The 21,790-nt window shown below is 35.6% G+C and overlaps 2 protein-coding genes and 1 non-coding gene across 8 annotated transcripts in view; 1 reads left to right on the top strand and 2 right to left on the bottom strand.

Annotated features, from left to right (window-relative positions):
• The window catches only part of LOC113499449 (calcium uptake protein 3, mitochondrial), a 90,311-nt gene extending 75,497 nt beyond the window's left edge, over nt 1-14,814 (bottom strand). Inside the window, exon 1 of one of the 4 annotated variants that reach the window (XM_026879931.1) lies at nt 14,454-14,814. In XM_026879931.1, the coding sequence (XP_026735732.1) occupies nt 14,454-14,660 (207 nt within the window). In that variant the 5' untranslated portion in view covers nt 14,661-14,814. The remainder of the gene's footprint in view (nt 1-14,453) is intronic. The other 3 variants (XM_026879932.1, XM_026879933.1, XM_026879934.1) reach the window with 3 other exon arrangements.
• Nucleotides 14,815-18,072: 3,258 nt separating this feature from the next.
• LOC113499374 lies at nt 18,073-20,125 on the bottom strand. 3 transcript variants are annotated; one of them, XM_026879839.1, is made up of 2 exons: nt 19,531-20,125; nt 18,073-18,729 (listed from the first exon to the last, which is right to left on the bottom strand). In XM_026879839.1, the coding sequence occupies exons 1-2, from the start codon at nt 19,885-19,887 to the stop codon at nt 18,145-18,147; spliced, it is 942 nt and encodes a 313-aa protein (XP_026735640.1). In that variant the 5' UTR covers nt 19,888-20,125; the 3' UTR covers nt 18,073-18,144. The 3 variants fall into 3 exon arrangements, with proteins under 3 accessions (XP_026735640.1, XP_026735641.1, XP_026735642.1); XM_026879840.1 differs by having other exon boundaries at nt 19,606-20,124; XM_026879841.1 differs by lacking the exon at nt 19,531-20,125 and adding an exon at nt 18,987-19,407.
• Nucleotides 20,126-20,803: 678 nt separating this feature from the next.
• Nucleotides 20,804-20,875, top strand: Trnad-guc. Its single transcript has one exon. It is a non-coding gene; the product is annotated as a tRNA-Asp (tRNA).
• Nucleotides 20,876-21,790: the final 915 nt, after the last annotated feature.

The raw sequence follows: 21,790 nt of genomic DNA, 5'->3' as shown, positions 1-21,790 counted from the left end.
TATATCGGTAATGGAGCCAATCTTTCCGGTTTACAAACCGAATCGGTGGATGATTTGTTTTGACCATTCGTTAACGCTTCTTGTCCTTGTTTTGTGCATGCATTTCAAGTATTTGAAGCTTACAATGTTGTGACATAACTTTAAAGTCCTCCGGTACGCGCCGTTTTTGCAAATAAATTAATGCATAGACCTGTCATGTTGTTGCATGGTCATCGTTAAATACAGTATTAAGAATTTCAGTTCGCATGCACTTGTAAGGGCCTGTTTGATATCTACAAACTTTGTAAGAAAAAAGTATTTTGCATCTTGTTTCTTATGTAAGTTTGACATTTAGTGTGATGAGTTTGTAAGTTCCTATTAGTGAAAATGAATGAAGTAAATTACATAATCTGATCAAAAGCATGACATTACAAAAATACTGTTTGTTTAGCCAACAGACAAGGGTATACTATTCAGAAATTACGTTAAACCTCTAAACACTTCGTCACTCAATGGTCTATTTTTCCATTAATGGCCATAAATTAACGTGAACATTTATGGAAATATGACCCTTTACATTATTAAAATAGAGTTTATATTCGTGTATTTATTTTGGTCCTTTATTAGGGTAGGTGGTGGTAGTGATTGACGAACAAGATGTTTATCTGTGAACAATGCGTGTGGCTGCACGGGCGCAGGTCAATGGGTTCGTAATTTGAACTATCGATGTATGAACTGATCTGACGATGCATATGAATGTGAGAGAATTTTCAAACGGTAACAATCTATTTTGGTTAGGTTCATTTAGATTCCTTTAATCTATAAATATAGACAAAATTGGAGTGTCTGTTTGTAACAGTTTTTTTACAACATGCATATGAATATATGTACATATGGTACATGAACCAAAGTAACATTTTTTAAATTTACTCTGTCTATTTTTTTGGCTAATATTAGAAATGGGTGTACCAATTTTACGGGAGCTCAGGCCACTTTTATTTTAGAAAAATAAAAACATGGTGACAGACTTAAAAACTCGAAGAATTTAATTTTACTGTAATATTTAAAATAACATATCTAAATTTCACGCGGACAAAGTCGCGGGTATAGCTGGTTTATTTCTATAGCTTGACGTAGTAGTCAAATCCTGAGCCAAGGTTTGTTCAAAGCTTGATTCTTATATAACTCTCCCACACTCATTGAGGTTATGTTGACAATGTCGAATGCTTTAGTCAAATCCAAAAACGACTGCCATTTCCATTTCATAAACACGAAAACGTGCTTAACATCGGAAGAAACAGAATACGGAAGAGCGAATCTGTTTCTAAATAAAACAAACAACTTTATTTGGTTTCGTAAAGAATTTGGAACTAAACACCGCATTTGAGAGGAGACGTACAGTTAGCATGCATTGTTTATCTCTTTTAAATATACAGGAAGTATTGATTCAATCGATATATAATCATCATCGGCCTAGCCTTTTCCCAACTATGTTGGGGTCGGCTACCAGTCAAACCGGTTTCAGCTAAGTACCAGTGTTTTACAAGGAGCGACTGCCTATCTGACCTCCTCAACCTGGGCAACATGACACCGCTTGGTTAGACTGGCTGTCAGATTTTTTCAAGCTTCTGACTACCTGTAACGACTGTGAAAGATGTAGGAATAACAGCCGGGACCCACAATTTAACGTGCCTTCCGAAACACGGAGAAACTCGCTTTGACAAAGATGGTCACCCATCTACGGACCAACCACATCAAGCATAGCTTAACTTGTGATCGAATGACTTATGCGGTTGTAGCTTAGCCACGAGCTCCTTTGTTGTCCGATTGTTTATGTCTATATCTTTTTTAAATATACAGGAAGTATTGATTCAATCGATATATAATGTGGTCTTTAATTAATTTATTATTGAAAGATAAAACAAGTTGGTATGGATATGATCTAATTAGTAAGTCCCGTATCATTTTTCTCCTCTATCTGGTCAAAACTAGTGTTATTTCCGGATGCCACCGGTATTTACCGGTTCAGAGTTTCCCGGTGAAGAAATTGTAGATATATGCATCTCTATTTTCACCGATATCGTTATCCATGAATGGAATAAGTTCCCCGATGAAGTAATAAGAGATAATACCTATCTTAATTATCCAAATTAACTGGACGATTATGCTTTTTATTTTTCCGTTTCTGAAGTCGTGTTCCTGATACAGGTAATCTAAATTACTAACGTAAACGACTGATTTCCTGATGAGACGTCTATATTCACTATATAAATAATATAGGTACAAATGATTAGATTTAGAACCGATTCAAATAAGAAATAGTTCGTCTTATCCTTCCTTCTTAAGTCTTAGCTTGTTAAGGATCTGTTTACCCTCAACAACGCCCCTAACAGATTTGTTTCAATGACCACCATAACCTATTGTACGCGCCATTTGCCTTTTTTTCTCCACCTTCTTTCCACATTCTACTCTATTATAAACTTAAAGTTAATCAAGTTGAAGTTGATTTTCGTCTAGCAAGATCGTTATCAGCAGGATTCTCAAGCGGTCCCACTGTGAAACGAATTATGAAGTCACATGTTTGTGGTTGATTGAAAAATTCCAACAAGAGGGGATTAACTTGAACGTTTGTTTGTCAGTGACATTTCTAGGGGATCGCTTTCCCTTGCGATTTATGTTGTGCGCTATTTCCGGCATCGAAGAAAATTCTGGAAATAGTTTCGTAACGGAACTATTTCCAGAATTTTCTCGAAAATATCATTGAAAGGTTTAGTCAGGTAAGTCGATAAGGGATTGAGAACTCAGTTATCTCGTTTTTTATATTTTGAAAGAGTTTATATTTTGTTAGCATGATTTAAAAAATAAATATGTATCTGGTTTGGGGGGGCTAGTGGGCTAGTGGCTATTACAATCGAGATTTTTTCTCATAATAAAAAATAGTCCATGTTACATCCGTATCAATGTAGCCTACATTTTAACTAACCGAAATTCGCAACAATGATAAAGACAAGTTCATAATTAACCTATAAATAGCGATCCCACTTTCCTCAACGACGTAATTCAACAAAAACAATGAACGGAAAATTGGACATCTGTACAGTGAAGTATTGACTCCAAAACAAAGTTTAACCGATAAGCAAACAATTAACGGCATTACAACAGCTTAGGGGACCCTTGAAGGCAGACGTGAAGAGCTATCAATTACAGTACGAACCGGACCTCTAATGGTCTGCGAAACGAAGGCTGAATTAGTGGAGACACTGTCACTGATGGAGCTAGGGGAGTAAGAGGGCCGTTAGACGATAGATTAATGGAAAGATTAGGGTAAGATTTCCGGTAAGGTTGGTAGGAAGCTTCTAGTAAGCGTTGTGTTTATAGACGCTATTAACAAGGTTGAAAAACTTAGAAATATAGAGGAAGAATATAGAGAATTCGAAATCTGATTTTGTAAGTAGAAGGTCAAAAAATAGCAAAGTTATCGATATAGATATTTTACCAAACTGCCAATAGTTTGGACTGTAGACACTATACAGATATAGACATATGTATGTATTCTTAAAAACGTTGATCACCATCGAACAAACAGCTGGCAAACGTGAAGTATTTAATTTTTTTAAATACTTCACGTTTGCAACTTACAACGACACGTCTTAATCAGAGCCCGCAGGTGTCTAGAAACTTGACAAGTAAAGAAATCAATGTGTTAGATAGTCGAACACACGGCCAGATGGCATCAACATACAATCGTACATTTTCCCGTCTTACCATAAGATCATTCCACACATCTCGTTAAAACAGAATAATGTACAAACATATTGAACATTTGATCCAAATTGTAACAGGTCTGCATCTCGCCTAATAGTTCCGGGAAGAATTCAGAAGTATTTAGAAACTTGTTGGTGATATGAGTGGTATAACAGTTATTTTAATTAGCTATAATGAAGCTGTTCACAAATCATATTAATCCGGTTCCATAGAATTTGTCGGGCGCTTTTATATTAATGACATGTATTGAATTGACGTCGTACATCAATATGGAGTAAGAGGCCAAGAGTCCTTTATAAATATCTTGTGTATTTTTTTGCACTTGACCAAAATTGTTTTGAGTTGGGTCAATTGTTTGAATCAATCACGTGTACGAGGGGAATTCAATAATATTCAGCGATGCACGTTCTGCTTTAGATATTGATATTAGCATTACGAATTTGTATTGAGACTGTCTATACCGCAATAAGTTGTTGTTTTATTAATGAATCATTTTTTTGTACATGATATTTGTATTTTAAATTGTAACAAAAAGGCGACAACTCCTCTATTTTTCGACTCATAATTTCCCATGCCACTTGAATGTAACTATAAATTATTATCCTCCATTCCATTCTTTACATAGCAAACAAAGTCACAAAGGGATTTGACAACAAATTATCTCATTATATCACCAAATAAGGGCTATCATAAAATTTAGAGAAAAAAAAATGTGATGCACTGACCAATATTTGGATCTGGATCAATGGCGTCGTTGGTGGTCTATTCTCGGAAACACCCTTTAGTTAATGGGCATTGGACAATAATACGGCCCCGTTTATAGGGGGTTGCTACAATTTAGGGTTAAACCGTTGAATAGCATCGACTGATTTACTTTTAATCGTGAGTTTGATATTATCGCGCGCCATTCAGTGTTTTGTTACGGGCGCACCGGTGTCCCCTACCATGTGTTGGCATTCTCAATACTCCTGAGAAATGACGCCTTATGATTTCTAAGGATTTGTTTGTTTACGATTTTGATACAAGAGCGTTGATAAAGTCTTTGAACTTCAAATTATTTGGACTGCAATAATGCAATCGTAGTAATACAACGACATGTATACTGAACACTTGTTAAGTATGTAGATGACTCATCATTAAACCTACAACATCATTAAAAAAGATTTCATGCAGATCGGTAACATGACCCCTTGATATAAATCCAAAGCAATAAAAAATACTTTCGTCCAGTAAACAGAGACCTGAACGACAAAATCAATAAAACACGGTCAATAGACCAGTATATCACATAACCGATGGTAAGGGCTTGTAAGGGCGCGTTGGACAGTTTAGTGCGACACAGTGGATTGTGTTACTTCGACAAGAAAAAAGTAGTCGACTGAGAAACATGGGTCTCGTCTGCTACAAAACAAAATGGTTGATGTACAACTTTCTCATAGAAGGAAAAAAAACTACATGTATACAATTTCGCTAGCCCTCTTTGTGGACGCGGCATTCCGGTATATTGAACTACAGCACTACCTATACACAGCAGAACATCGGTTACTGAACCCAACATATTTAAATACTCGACGTACTAAATTGCAGCTTGAAGAAGTATCAAATTTTAATCTTTGTAATTGAAGGGTGCGCGAAATTGCGTTACTGAGAACAATACCTATGTACAAGTTTGCACTTACAAAGCCTTGGGCATCATTGTTTTTGATGAACATATTTTCGAGAAAATAATTGAGTACTTATCGAAAAATGTTTTTAAGTTCAAAAGCTTCCTCATAACTTTATTTGGTAAGTTAAGTGCTAAGACAAGAGCGGAATTTAAAACTTATAATTTTCCAGTATATAATAAAATCCGTTTTTAAACCTGTAGTGTCACACAACTTAAGAACTTCAACTTCTAAAGATAGAATTTCGAAACTAAGGCAATGAGCTAAATAGGATATATGTATCAAGATGGATGCTAATTTGCAAGAACATGTTAGTTGACTTTATCCCTATTAATAACTTGGCGTATCTCAATAACGTACTGCTCATTTCCTATTCACACTAAAGACGACATTTACAAGTATGGACGTACGTACGAGCCAATATAAACAGGGAAAACAGGTGAACTCCGTCAAGTTTCAATAGGAATAACTTTCAATATAGCAACTGCTTATGATCTGTGAAGACTCAATACTTAATCTACTTCCACAGAAATAATTGTTACTGCTATCTTGATAATTCCATCTGCATTACTGAAACTATCATAATCTTTCATTTAAACGTCATCATACAATGGATAATCTCGTTAATTTAATACTCAATCACGATCGGCCATAAAGCAAGTATTTACGTAGGCCGGCTATCAATTAGGTTAAAACGTTGTTATACCGCCTGGTGATAAGTTAATAAACCATCGCCCACGGTCCGAACCTATTTCAAATGACTCATACAAATTAAGGTTTCACTTTCGGAAGACATAGGCCTTCCATAAATATATACGAAAATAGTACGTGATGAAAATGCGAGAGGGTTCATGACGCATCTATGATACATAGAGTAACGATGTTTACAAAGGCCATGGGACAATCCCACTACCATTTCTATTAAGTAGAGAACCATCTAAGAAATACTAATTGTTGATTAAGACGGTAACGATAGGAATTAGACCACAGATTGGCAATGATGGTACCATGACGGCATTCGTTCGTGGGTGACAAATAATTGAATGTCTACGTGACTGTTTTCAGACGTAGTGTCATAAAAATATGATTGTATAATTACGCGGTGCATGGCAAAATTTGGGCCAAGTTCAGACCAACTGGAAAAATTATAATTTATACACATCAATACAGTTTTGTACATTACCTACTCTATTATTGTGTGGATAAAAAATATGTAAGTCAAAATAAGGAGAGCGATAGATAAGGATTGTACTTTCTAGTTCATTTCATACATCAAAGTGTTAGAGACAGTGCTACAATATACAACGATACCACTGCATTTAGAGCAGTCTCAAGTTTTACTGAAATATAACTACTTTTTGCGAAACATACAAAAGGATTAGACTGTATATCAGTTTAAGCATAGCAGACGTTGCAGTTTTATGCAGACATGATTTATATAGAATTCAAATGTAGCGTAAACATGAGGATTTGTAATAAAACTAAAACAAGCCAAAATCGAAAATAACCTCATTACTATTGCTCACAAATCACCGATAAACAATAGAACAATGACAATATTACCATTTTCAGACTTCACTTTTTATTTAGTAGGAAATCCTGTGTTGGACTTGGCTTGTGTGACCATGAATCACAAAATGGCGCCCGTTTTGATTCATAGTATTGTTTAGGCTCAATCAATTTGTAGGCAAGTGATCATTTTGATGTAGGTTAGGACACCGCAGTGGCGTTCTAGTTGAATTATTTATGAGTGACAAATGATATTTATTTGAAGACTTTCCTGTAGAGGTTGCCAACTAATGCGAAAATTATGTAAGTGTTTGTCAGAACATTTTGAATTATTTTCCTAGAATGCATTAAGATTACACTTATCATATAGGAAATCGATTTATTTTTGACGTTAATGCTGTTTGGCAACACAGTGGTAAGATCTTCAATTAACACCATTTAATACAAAATCACAGCTATTGGGCAATTTAACTTCATTACAAGTCGTGCCAAAAATTACGAAGCATTCTTCCAACATTCTTATTAACAAATTAAGATTATAAACTGAGCATCTCCCAAACCATTTCACGTAATATTACACCTCAATCCATTCCACGAATTTGCTTATGACGCAATTTGTGAACAAAATATCGAAGGCTCACAGAAATCTTAAAAAGGAACTCCGAGTACTCCGAAAGTGTGTGCGGCGCCGTCGGCCGCTCATTAAGTGCCAATAAGATAAAATAAACGATGTATTTAAACCACGCCTGTCATATTACTTGCTTCGTATGACTGGACATTGAGGATCGGCGACGATGCAAAGGATTTGCTAAAACAGGGCTCTTATTACTAAAGTAAGGTATGGGATGACACTCAACGACCTTGTTTATCGTATTTTATTTTTCATCTGTGCTTTTATTCAAAAGGTGTAAGAGTTTTGCCGCTTTACGTGTGCGGTAGTTGTTTGATGTGAGGATTTCGAGGGCATTCGTTCGGGGAATAATATAGCGAGTTTAAGTGTTAAACAGCTTATTAATTTGGATGAAGCACGTAAACCGAAGGATGAGCACCAGATTAGTACGACTAAATTGTAACATCGTTTCTGCGTGGGTGGCGGTGGAAAGTGCCATTTTAAGGGCAGCACTGTACATTTTGAGCAAAGCAGTTTTTATTAGCTTCATCATCATCATCAGACTTTAGTAGTCCACTGCTGGGCATAGGCCTCTCCCAATGTGCGCAATAGCACCCTGTCTTCGGCTTGCCACATCCAGCATTAACTTAAAAGCTTATTATAAAGTCACTGTGGAGAAAAATATAGATACAAAAACTAGTGTATAAATGGTCATTACTTTAGTAAGTCATTCACCTGCTGCATTCAACAGCATCAAATATAAACACAAGTACCCACAAGAAGGATTATCGATTAAATTAACAATAAAAAGATAATACAGCGCACAATATTCATCGAAGACCACACAGACAACGGGAATATTAATCTCCCTTTAAGATATACATCAACGTCACTAATTAACACACTTTCTCTTAAATCGATATGGAAAAGCTTTATCGATTAATTGCACGGACTCGATGCAACGCAAGATCGACGCTTGCGCAAGGATAATAATAGGATTTGTGAAGCTGACTAAACGTGAGCGTTGATAGCGTTGATGTTACTGTTTATTATGACTTTCACACAATAACTGGGCCCTAATTCTACTATTTACAATTGTAGACGAATGAATGGAAATTGGATTCAAATGACACTATATAATAAACTCGCTGTCAGTACAATGAGTTTCTAATTATCGTTTTGGCAAATGCTGAGGAATATGCAAATACTGTCAAATTTCATTTATCTACCGGCCATTGTAAATAACGGAATTGAGGCCCTGTTTTCGTATGCAGGATTAAAGATAATAAAATTGACTAGAACTTTCTTGTAGTCGCATTTTCTAGTGTTTGCATATTGTTATAGTTCGTTGTATTACCTAAAAGTAGAACCAAATCTAAGTTAAACTTTTTTGCATGGGCTAAGCATCATTTTTATTTGGAAATGTCCAATAAATTATTTATTATTAATCTATAGTGTCTCACTGCAGGGCAAAAGTCACATTTCCCTTTTTCCAATTGTCTGGGATTATGTAAAATTTCCAATATAACAGTAATAGTCGTCCAAATTTGCCGCCTCTGGTTATCTCCTTGCGATTGCAAGAAACTCAAATACTATTCCAGCGCCAAGTGAAATTTTAACAATCAAGAAAGTGAATTGAAAACATTAATTTACCTATGTAGACGACAGATCTAAGTCGATGATTAATTGAAACGAAATGTCATTTCCATACATTTGAGTGTTTTCTACGAGGGGCTGGTTTCTTTAAGTTGTTCGAGTTACTTGGTTCTTTGATATATGCTAAATAACTTAAGTTGTTGGATGAACAAAATACCAAGAACGCAGCACATGTCCCGCACAGAATAATCGATTAGGACGCCGCTTTCTCTACCACAAAATACAAACTAATCAACTACACAAAAAGGAGAGCTCGTGGCTAAGTTGTAACTGCAAAAGTGAATCGATCACAGGTTAAGCTACGCTTGACGCGGTTGGTCCGTAGATGGATGACCATCTTTGTCATAACCAGTTCCTCCGTGTTTCGGAAGGCACGTTAAATCGTGGGTCCCGGCTGTTATTCATACAAAAACATTGTAAAGTCTGACAACCAGTTTAACCAAGGGATATCGTGTTGCCCAGGTAACTGGGTTTAGGAGGTCAGATAGGCAGTCGCCCCTTGTAAAACACTGGAACTTAGCTGAATCCGCTTAGGCTGGAAGCCGACCCCAAAATAGTTAAGAAAAGGCTAGGCCGATGAACCTACTTAAAGAGGAAAACATATTTATAACAAACGATAACAATCGTCGAAATCGTCGGCATCCCAGCAAAAAATAAAAAATCATACACTCATAAATTGCCGTCCAGATTCCAGAATCCACTCAAGCATAAAGTCTAATTACCCTACCATTACCAACGCTGTATTAAACACAGTATAAAAGTCAACGAGTCCAATCGATACAAGATAATATCAACATATGACACGAATCAAATCGATTGATCCGATTAAAATGGCCTTTATTTAAACTGTGTCATTCATTGTTAAATGGGGTATCGAGTTGAAGGCAAATGTTAAATCGATTTTTATGAGTTTCTTTTGTTTTATCGGCGTATAGTGTACTGTGACTATCAAAAGCCTTTTTTCGCCATCATATTTGTAAAATAATCGAGGCATCAGGTCTCAAAATAAGACTCAAAGAGTTTCAGTTCAGTTGTGACAGTTTCAGGGAAGAGAGCCATCTTGCACATAAAACTGCAAAATTAGGAGGGGTCTCTACATTTTTTTCAGAACTTCAAGTAATGGGTAAGGGTTAAGAAAATATCAATATAAACAGACATTATCTGTATATCTATAAAGCCACTAGTAGCATATCATTGCGTGTTTTAAACATATCGTATTCATAAAATTTTGTTGCTGAATGTACAGTAAGCAACACACGTTTACATCAATTAATACCGCAATGAACTCTACTACTTTGGAATAAAGATGATATCAACATATAAAAATATAGCTCATCATAGACTGTACTTATCTACTGTATCGGGAACAAAGTCGTATATTATATACTTGTGAATAGCTAAACTGAAATGTTTTTGTCGAATAATTTTATGAGCTATCAATTTAGCGATGAGTTTTAGAGGAAGCAAAGTACCAAAGGTCTTCAACCGTTCTCCTAAGACTGATTCACTATTCAAATGATTGACGATTTTTATGTCGTTACGCACAAGCGATGTGCGAGTATGCTGAATTACTGAAGCGATTCAGATTAACTCCAACAACACTGGCTACAATGACTACACTGGCGTCTGGCGGACTAGATTGAAGGGTTTTTCATTAGGCACTGAGCAGGCAGGCATGTCATTACTAGCGTACATGTCGCCAATTAATTCAAGCTTTTTATTTTTTATGTATATTTATGCTGTGCCTAACAAGGTCCATAATTGTGTCTATATAATTATAACCTACCAGCTGTAAATGTACATTATGGAACCAATAAAGATTGAGTATTGAGATTAAGATGTTACTAACACTATACGGATCAATGGTCGGATGTGACAGGACATGTGACAGAACCAATAAATGCGTTTATAGGAAAATGGGGAGGACTCAGAGGAAGAACGTAAATCCATAGGAAGCCGAAGCCGGTATAACTCTTTACCGTCACGTTGGTATTTGCTAGTTAGAATTCGGCATAAACCTCCATCAACCTAAAAAAGAGAAAGTCATCGCGGAGTGCTTAATTTTCAAAAATCGTGCGTTCTTTCACCTAGCAGCTAGAGTGCACGGATAGCCAAGTAGTATAGATAGATCAAACCCACTTTACGTGACGTTCCCCGAGTTCGATCTCAGCTTAGGACAAGCGTATGTGTGATTTAAGAATGCTTGCCTTAAGTCTAGTCTTTGTGTATAAAATCAGTAAAGGCGAGAACTTTTCTTTTTGGCAAACCCTACATGTAAGCGGTATGAGCCGTAGCAACAACAAGCTTTTGTTTCAAATCGAAAAGCAAACATCTAAAATTACACAAACCATCAAGAATGACAATAAACATGCAAATCGAAATCAAACAATCAGTTGCTATGAATTTGAAATTTGTGAAAACAGACAATCTCTTTACCATTTATTGTGAACGATAATCTAGTTACAATAGCACATTTCCTAGCTGAATAACATTTACCATTAAATCAGGAATGTGATTTCATATCGAGAACTTAAGGCCTACCCTCACATATAAAAGTAAAGTTGGTTCAGTGTGGGAAAGAGACGTCGCTCTACGCGTTATAGTACACCATCTCGCTCCCACAAATACAACTGTTTTACTTCAAGACTTATAGGTAGGTACTCGTATACCTAGGCTAGACCTAAACGGAGAATCAGCATAATATATTCCGGGATTAAGACATACAATCTATAACAGTATTGGTGTTATAAACTGATATCGAATAATACGTATATTTATTTTTGTGGAGGCAATACTAGTGTGTCAGCTTGTTAATGTAGCCATCATAGATGTATTAAGTAAAGCAGCCATGTTGAATATGATTCTCCGGATTCCATTGTTTAGATATTTGGTATAGAACTATTCGCCGATTAATATGAAATCTAGTGTTTAGGTTAATTTGGTAAGATTTGGAGCTGATCCCGATATATTTGGGGAAAGGCTAAGTACCGTAAGGGTTCACTATAATAACTAAAGTGAGAATGATTCATTATGATGCACCGGAGTCCTTAAAACTCCGGTTGGGTCCGAAACTAGTCGGGCGCTCCCGATAACTATGATCTACGCGTGAAAAAGGCTAAGAATTAGAAAATCCAACATTATAAATTTAAAGTTTATAAAATGAAAGTCTTAGGAAAAGGGAATAAGACTGGTTGACCTAATTTCAAGGGCTGTCGTTGTGTCCCTAGCGATCAGTAGATTGAACAAAATAATTTGGTCATCTTTTTCGAAATTGGGGGGAAGATACAATATATACTGTCCTGCAATATCCTAGATTCCTGGGCACAGTAAATGACACGCATATAGACTCGTAAAATATGAATTGATCAGAATAACGTTTTAAAGCGTTATAGGGAGTGTACACTCAAGTGCTCAAATATAAACGAGAAATTGAATTTCTTACTTAGCATACGATTTGATACACAAATCAGCAATTTCATGAAATAGTAGGCAAATGATGGATGTTTATAGGCCAATAAACATCTAGGTCTTTTCATAGTTAACTGTTTGAATAATTATTTAAATTAAATTATAGGGAAATTGGAATAACAAAGATCTCGACTTATAATATGCGGTTTTATTGATCCTTAAAAATCGAATCTCGCACTAAAGAATTTAATCCTTGTGTCGCGGTGCGTGTTTTACAAACGTTCAAGTCAAAAAATCACTTCAATATAAAATTATATGTAATTTTATTCACATTTTGACTATGACTGTATCTCCTAAGAAGGTATTACTATTATTACAAACATAAGGATGTTATACCTGTCGAATATCACTTGATGGCTTCAAAAATAGATCGTTTGCATTTTACCGTATTTGTATATTATTACGAAGCTCTATTTCAAAGTAACTGATAATGTGTGAAAGGAAGAAATGTTTGCGAACAGCTTATTTACAAAGTAACAGGATTTTAGAAACTTATGCTACGTACATTATTACAAGAAAGCGTATCTCACTTCTCGAACAACTTATATTTAGAGCTATATGTATAACGTAAATTTTGTTACAGTACAAATTTTCATCAATTCTACAGGTATTTCTTCTGAGTGACAACAATAAATCCATTCCAAAATCAACAAAAAAAACATTGAATAACCTAACAATCGTGAAACACAGCTCTAGTCATCACTACGAATCGACTAAAAACTCTCTACATTAAAAACACACCAACATTAAAACACTCAACACTTGATTCGAAATTTAAACAAGTAAGTTTAAAGTCAAACCCTTAAGTGATGGCGGCAATTATTCTCCTGTCTTATTAACCATTCACCACCCCAGGAACTCATTAACTCGTTAAACACGTGTTAAATTAAAAAAATAACTCTCACTCGGCTACCGTTCTCATGCTCGATATTAATCGATTCCATTAGTATCGAAACTTGAGAATTTGAATTTTGAATTATTTATCATAGATAATTATGTCTTGGAATTGTTGGGAGTGGGAACTACTGATGTACTATGACTGTACTATGAGAAGATAAAAAAAACCTGAGTAGGTACCTGGTATTTTATCTAGGTATTTTTTTATGTCAAGAAAGTGGTATCCGTGCCTGTGCGTAGAAAGTAAATCTTAACATCAAAAGTCAACGATTGTAAAATCTAATTGCACAATTTAAAACCATAAGAATAAAAATATATTGAGTACCAATAATAAAATAATTAATATGAATTTTTTGATAGTTGTTATAAGTTGATATTGGTAAGCATATTACCAATATCAACGAATTATTCAAAATGCATATGCTATAACTTATTGGCACCGAGCAGGAATCGAACCCGCAGCGCTCACAGCTGACGAGCCAAGCCGTTCGTCGAGGAAAAAACGTTATCAGTTACCAATTTAGAACTACACCTCTTTACAATAGTTTTCCTGTTTTTTGCTCACATAATAATATACATATTATGCTTACTTGACATTTACTGGTTTCAGATTAACTAATTTAGATATTTTTATAATAATATTACGTCTAATTTTGCGTGGATAAAACCTGTTTTAATACGGAACGTAATAATATTACGTATTACGGAACGTTCGTACAACTGTCAAACTGTAGGTGCTATTTATAAACAAGCTCTCGCGATTGCGCATTTAATAAAAAAATATGACATAAACTAACCTTGCTGAAGTTGTGATCTAATGAGGAATAGATAGAAGCAGTCTTTAGCCGTTTTTCTGCATATACAAGTGCTTACTAGACCTTATTTAATAGCAAAATATGACTAACCTTCGCCTTGAGAGCGTACACTGTATTCTTCCTCCCATATTTATTTACAGCATAGAACGCCACGCCGCCGCCGACGACACAAACACAGGTTGTAATAACCTTCGTTAACGAATTATTTCCTTTCACATTACTGAAATTACGCGTAAAAACAGGTGAAAACTGTAATTTTCTAAATAATTTTGTCGAAGTACGGCTTAGCGTGGCCATGTTGGCAGAACGGCAAATTGACGTGTGCGAGCGAGAACCACATATTTCTGAGGAAGATGTACGATCAAAATGTCAACAGCGCATGCGCGTGTGTTATCCAAATTTGATACAAAAAGCACAGTTAAATGTAAACCTTATGAGCTCCCCATAAGATCGATTTTCAAACACTATTATTTTATGAACAATCTTTTAAAATATAGGAGGTAGGCAGAAAAGCTGCCGCACATTGACAGGACTCGGTTATCTTTATTTCACTGTCTAAGCAGTAGCAGACATGTTTAATTAGTTTCTTAAAATAAATGAAACACTTTCTTATTAATTTATAACAGATTACGTTTTTATTTGAAATAGTTGATTCTACAAGGCAGTCAGAATCTCAACCTCAATAAGCTCTGGCTTCAGATCCATCACAGGTTAAGCTCGTTCAACATGGTCGGTACGAAGATGGGTGACCATCTTTGTCATAACGAGTTCCTCCGTATCGTGTTGCCCAGGTAACTGGGTTGAAGGGGTCAGATAGGCAGTCGGTTCTTGTAGAACACTGGTACTTAACTGCATTCGTTTAGACTGGAAGCCGACCACAACATAGTTGGGATAAGGCTAGGATGATGATAAGCAGAAGCTCAAGACCAGTTTAGAATTTGTGTTCGCATTATGCTTATATTGAATTAGACTTGATTAGGTTTGCAGGTAAGCAAGTCAACAGGATCTGATCTTCATATTTTAAATAATAGTCAACTACTTCAGTAAGATTTTATACCAGAACCAAGCAACGGTTTTTCTTATCTCCTTCCATCTCTCCTAAACTAACCTCACCTAAACAGCTTAGATTAAAAATTTAGGCTATTTAAGAAAACGACTCCTGTACTTAGGAACGGCCGTCAAGTCGCGGAAGGTTTCAGAAACATTCAGGTCACATGCAAGAACACCTAGAACCAAATCAAACATTTGTAGATAACCCAAACGCTTGTCCTACGCGAGGATCGAACCCGTGACACGTCGCGCAATATTTACGGCTTTGGCGTAGTGAGCAAGTACCTATGCTATTCGGTTAGTTAAAAGACGGCCCCTAAAATAGAGAAATTCCTAGTCCATGTAACCAATGAGTATTTTAAACCGACAATAAACACCAGCTTGTAAATTACCTTACCATTCCAACTATTTAGCAGTTATCTGCACAATTAAGTTGCATCCTGGTTGCGAGTTGAACAGCCGACCCAAATACTTCACACCATCTATTTATTTATTATCTGTGGTGAACGTCATTGCTCTATGCAATTTACAAGAGGTCTAGTCTTCTAGTCATTAAGACCATGAACTATGGAGTGACCAATTTAGTAGATCCTTATCGGTAATTAGCGGCCCGCGCTATAGTTGACCTGCAATTCTGCTCGTTCCTTTATAGGTTATGCAGTGTAATGTTACTGCAAGAATATTGAATGAACGATAGCGTAATCTTTTAGTGTCATTTTGCATACAAACTGAGTTAGCTGAGATTTTATGAGATTGGGTTTAATTACTGTGCGAATAGAGATAGAGACACGTGCTTGGGTAGTCGTTGCAATTTGGTCGTATCATATATAAAAAGGTTCAGTATTTTAGGAAACTGAGATCTTTGCTGCAATGCTGTGAGGATCATTTTCCGGATGAGAAAACCGTCCCATACTTTTTACCTTTTGTATACCGGGGCCACGGTAACCCTTCCAGAAAATCCCGCTCGCTCAGCCTGACAATGTTCCTTCAGCCAACCCTAATGGGCTGTCTTATCGAGAGGTCCTTCAAGTTATATCATCACACCGAACACCAGCCAGCTAATAAAAAACTTATCATATTCGGTTAAGCCATTTCGGACATACGTGATGCGGGTCTTGCAACGAGCCGCTGAATAACTAGAGAAAAATGACTTTAAGCCATCGAGATAGTACTTTCTTCTACATTAAAGGCGTTATAATTAAAATCAAGAACCTGATAATACCCGAATCTGTCCAGATTGCGTCCAACCGAAGCTGCTGACGTCGCTGCGTCCATAATGCTGGTCAGGAGAGGCACAATACTCAGTCATGACCACAGTAAGGAAGATACCTACTACTGTGTCATGACCAAACAACAAGAGAAAGAGAAATTAAAATCTTAATCTCTAGAAAAAAACATTAAAGGTACAATGACCCTGCCTCAAAAATAGCGCGGGAACTATATCTTGGAATATTCACGTGATTTAAAACGCGTAGGTTTGGGCACGTATTCTGTTAATGGACCTTTTTTATGCTCAATACATGTTTTGTTTCAACGTAAATAACTAGGCATTTTATAATTAGACACGCATGGGAGTATGCGCGATTTCGATAAGCGTAATTGAGTGATTTTTCGTACCTAATGAGAAAAACTCTAATCTTACCTAATCACGTAACGGCTGGATTGTATGCTCTTATGTTTGGGCTATACTTTGCTTAGGTGTCATATCCATGTACGACAAGCAATACACGAATGCTGAATGCAAGGTCTGGGTGTCATTGTGCATGTGTCTGGAGTGACACAAGGATTGATTTACTTAGTGTGGTTGTCATTAAATTATTGGCCCCGAGGGGGTTATGTATAATTTTCCGTCGCATCCGCGGACAAATCCCAACCGGACGTCCAAACACATAGCTTTTTATTATAGCAAGAATCCTCGTGAAACATACTCATTATTGTTCTAAAGCAACGTTCATAATTAGAATACTATGAAATTTATTTAACAAATAGGGAAGCTTTTGTCCAAGCAGGAATCGAACCGCGTTAATAATATCAGCTATCAAATAAAATTAAAGTAAAGCGACTGCCTAACTTCAATAAAATTGTTTTTTAACATTAAGGCTATATGACCAATAACAAACGAAATTATTCATTTAATCTACCATGTTTCCTAGAACGTTTAGCTTTAACATACCCTCTATACAACTTTATGTACTACTTAGTGGTACCAATAAAAGATTTAGTACAATAATACTTACTAAATTTGTGTTAAAACGGTCAATATAATCTTACTTACCTATCCTGTTACAAAGCAGTCAAAATCACTCATCATGCCGCCACAGGACTAATAAAAATACCCTTTCGAGTTTGACAGTGAATTTATCAATAATAATAAACTACCATTAAAAAGCTCAAATTTCTTCTAAGGCTCATTTCTAAAGTAGGGTTCGAACCTACATCTTACTTTCAATCTCACTGTTCACACCTCCTCATTTATTATAAACCAAACCTGATTCCACACATTGGGCGCTGGGATTACCAATGCTCAGTGAGCAAGTGTGGTGGTTAATAGTCAAATATTCCCTACATGAAAAAGGGGTTTTGCCACATAGTGCCATAAACCCCATATGCCCTAAGTGTAAGTTATCATCTGATAGAATAAGGTGAATAAAAGGAAACAAATATTATAAGTCTATATTATAATTAACAATAATTTTTAAAGATTTACACCTCGTAAATACACTAAACCTACCTAACTAATTTCCGCTATTATTTCTCCTTCATTACTTTGGATGGGGTCCTGTCTTACCTCTACAACTTCTTCAGCTTGTACGGTCTGTATCTGCGTCTCAAACTCTACAGGTACCGATGGTTCTGGTTCATTTGACTGAATTGAGTACATGAGGACCCGTTTTACCGCATCTGCATTGTCATACAGCCCATATTCAGCCTGCCATAATATAGTTGTGATTAATTGTTGTAAGTTACCTCTCGTTCTTGGGGTTTTGAATTTTCTTAGTTTATTGGCTACATATTCTCCGAATACTGAGTACTCGTCATGTTTCTGAGGATCTTCGTAGACAACTTTCTTTTCTTTGGGTGCGACATAGAAGCCAGGTAGGCCTGTAGGCGAAGCTACTTCTCGCTTAATCTTTCTGTACTTCATCTTCTTGCGTTTAGGTTCATATGTCTCTATATGTGTGATTTGGTATGGATCATCTTCAAGCCACTCCTCGTCTGTGTTACCTCCTGCATGCATCTGACGGACCAAGTTTATTGTAGAATCATTCCCATCTTCTCTGTCAATATCAGAATCTGTGTTTTCTAAGACATCTACCTGAAAATATAAGATAGGTAAGACAAGGGAAACTAAAAATAAACTAGTTTATTGAATAAAGACTAATAATCTACATGATATGGTAACAAAAGATGATGGCATAAAAACTAGTACAATGCAACCAGTTTTGGATTAAATACTAAAAAAACTATTAAAAGTACATGATTAATAAATACTATTACAACCCTGTACTATGATTTTATTAAAGAAATCATGAAATATTAGCGTTTCGTCATGTGTATTTCGTTGTTTATTACCACTTCGAACGTCATTGTGATAATACAATGCTCTGTTTGTCTTGTAGAAAGAACTGATAAATATAACAACTCGTGGTGTTTCCTTATTGGCTGAAAGTTACACAAAACTTCAGGCTCACGGTTGCCAATAACAACTATTGTAACTTTAAGCGCGAGACGGCGTCATCAACATAACCTAAAATGGCGTTGAATACGTATTTACTCTGATCTGAACACTATTATGCACTTTTGATACTTTCAAAAACCAACTATAGTAGTTGTAAACAAAATAATCACAAACTAATGTACAATTTAAGCTCATGCACAATTTAATCTAAAGAATACACACAACAACAATGCAATTACAAACATTAATCGATTATCAGTTACGTCATTGATATCATGAGGTTATCGATTTTTCATTTCGATAAAGCGTATTGAATTTTTATCAACAAAACCTCAATCGCTAATCGATATATTTTTGAAGTGAATACTGAATACGGTTTTGATAACTGATAAGACTAAAACATTATCTAATAAGGTATAACAATCATTATGTAGGTACCCGTTGTATTTCAATTTTTGGCATAACGCCCGATCCTGATGATTCTTCCTGATTAACTGATACTGAGTAACGTACGTTTTTATCTTTGAGACCCCTCGGTGTAAACTTCCTTCGTTTATTTGGTGTAGATTGTTTTGAGTCATCTTCTTCAATTCTAAAATGAGTATCATCCAATGTTCCATTCTGTGACAGTTCCCATTGTATTGGATGTTTATTTATCAAATGAGCCCGGAGATTTGTCGTATTTCCATAGTATTTATATTGCGTTTCACATAATTTACACACCACTGCTACACATCTTTGACTATCGTCTATTCGCTCAAAGAATCGCCACACAACCGACGAACATTTCTTCATTTTGTATCGATACGTCTTGATAGATAGTCAATTTGCCGCCGAAAATCAAATGGATATTGAATCGAAAACGATTATAAGCCTGTATCGAATCAAAAGTATCACGATTCACGAGTAAAATACTTTTACAAGATGGCGATCGAATGAAACATCGAGCGACCTTCATTCGATACTCAGTCAGCTAGTGACGTTCCTGGGATACGACGAAGCAATGATTCGATTCCCTATACAGTTACTTCAGAACCATTTGACAAGATAAATTAAACCTTATTTCTATGCGCACAAGCTCACACCTGACAGCATTAGAATATCACTACTCGGTGTCCGAATGAACACTGTTACTTCTTTCTCTGTCGTATTCCTGACGTCTAGCAATATGTCTGTCTCTTTCTCAGCTGTTTCTATTGGATTTCAGTACGTCACTTCGTAGGTTAGCCAACTTTATAAAACAAATGTAATCAATGGCAGGCGCGTTCCACAGAAGTTTTAACTTTTTCATTCATTCGTTTCATAATTCATTCCTTTTTATTTATTTAGATTCGTTTGCGTTTAGCCTACATCAGTAAAATTTACTTTTTAGACAAATATAAATATATTTTTGGACCAATGTGGAGCATACGTTTGGAATGGAGGCAAGCGGATTATAATTATTAGCAAATTTTCAAAACATTAACATAAACATACATTAACATTTCGTGTAACTGGTTAACCAAATATGTGGTTCAAGTATTTTTATAAATATTAATCTCGAAAGGTGACGTTTCTTCGAGTAGGTAAGTACTCATAGTATCTATTAAATAATAAGGAGGATGCTAAGCTAAATAGGTAAGTAGGTATTAAATTTCATTTCATTCTGTGTAATGTCGTATGAGAAACTCCATTATATAACAGAAGTACTATTTCAACTTCGATTAACAAGTCTTCGGTAGTATAGTGGTCAGTATCCCCGCCTGTCACGCGGGAGACCGGGGTTCGATTCCCCGCCGGAGAGAATCTTTTTGCATCTTTTTTTGTTCGAGTAACTAAAATTACCATTCTTTCAGCATATTAAAGTTAATATTATGTATTTATTGGCCTTTTTTACGATATTTCTTAAAACACTGGCATAAAAACTAACAAAAATAGTGGAGCTCGTCTAGTCTACATTTAGCTCTCGACAGTGTTTTAAAATATACTTAATTGAAAAGTACTCCTTTCGGCTGAATGGTCATATCGTTATTCGGCTACGCATGAAGCTCAAATACCTTTAAAGTTGAGGACATCTTAGGTCATCAAGTTATGAATTAACGTCTAATTGATAAACTTCCTTCACAATACTTCACAGTGTTTTATCAAAAGAGATACTTACATTTTTATTCTATTATTACCTTAAATTATTGTCATTTTTTTCTTGTACGGGAATCGATCCCGCATCTCGTTTGAAAGTTATATAACTGCATTCTTGCAGTTTGGTCAAAATAGACATTTGACTTAGCCAAAATTCGCATAGAGCTGAAAATTGGCAGAGACGTTAAATACATCATTATAAAGAAAATATCAAAAGTCCCCTTCGATCCCACTTCTGCAAAAAAAAAAATTCAAGGTCAAACATGCAAAATTAAGGTTTTTTCCATTTTTCTCCAAAACGGTAAGTTTTATCGTAAAATAATACAGACAAAAGTTGTAGATCATACTATTCTCTACAAAAATGGTTCAGTTTTTCTCTTACGACTCACCATTCGTGAGATACCGCGGTTTTAATCATTACAAAATTCATATTTTACATAATATGCACTAAAATGCAGCCTGTATACGTCATCGGACGTTCAATATAAATGAAAATAAGAAATCATTGGTTTGTGTTACTTACACAATATAAAACTTGTATAAATTGAATGAATATTTTAAAATAAAAGACCATACTGTC

Source organism: Trichoplusia ni, chromosome 12, assembly GCF_003590095.1.
Source record: "Trichoplusia ni isolate ovarian cell line Hi5 chromosome 12, tn1, whole genome shotgun sequence".
Lineage (NCBI taxonomy): Eukaryota > Metazoa > Arthropoda > Insecta > Lepidoptera > Noctuidae > Trichoplusia > Trichoplusia ni.
This window is presented reverse-complemented; position numbering and strand designations above follow the sequence as displayed.

Excerpts from the sequence above, each read along its gene's own strand:
- LOC113499374 (XM_026879839.1), bottom strand. The coding sequence starts at position 19,887 with ATGAAGAAATGTTCGTCGGTTGTGTGGCGATTCTTTGAGCGAATAGAC. Across the intron at positions 18,730-19,530 it reads CAAAAATTGAAATACAACGG|GTAGATGTCTTAGAAAACAC; the intron begins GTACCTACATAA and ends TTATATTTTCAG.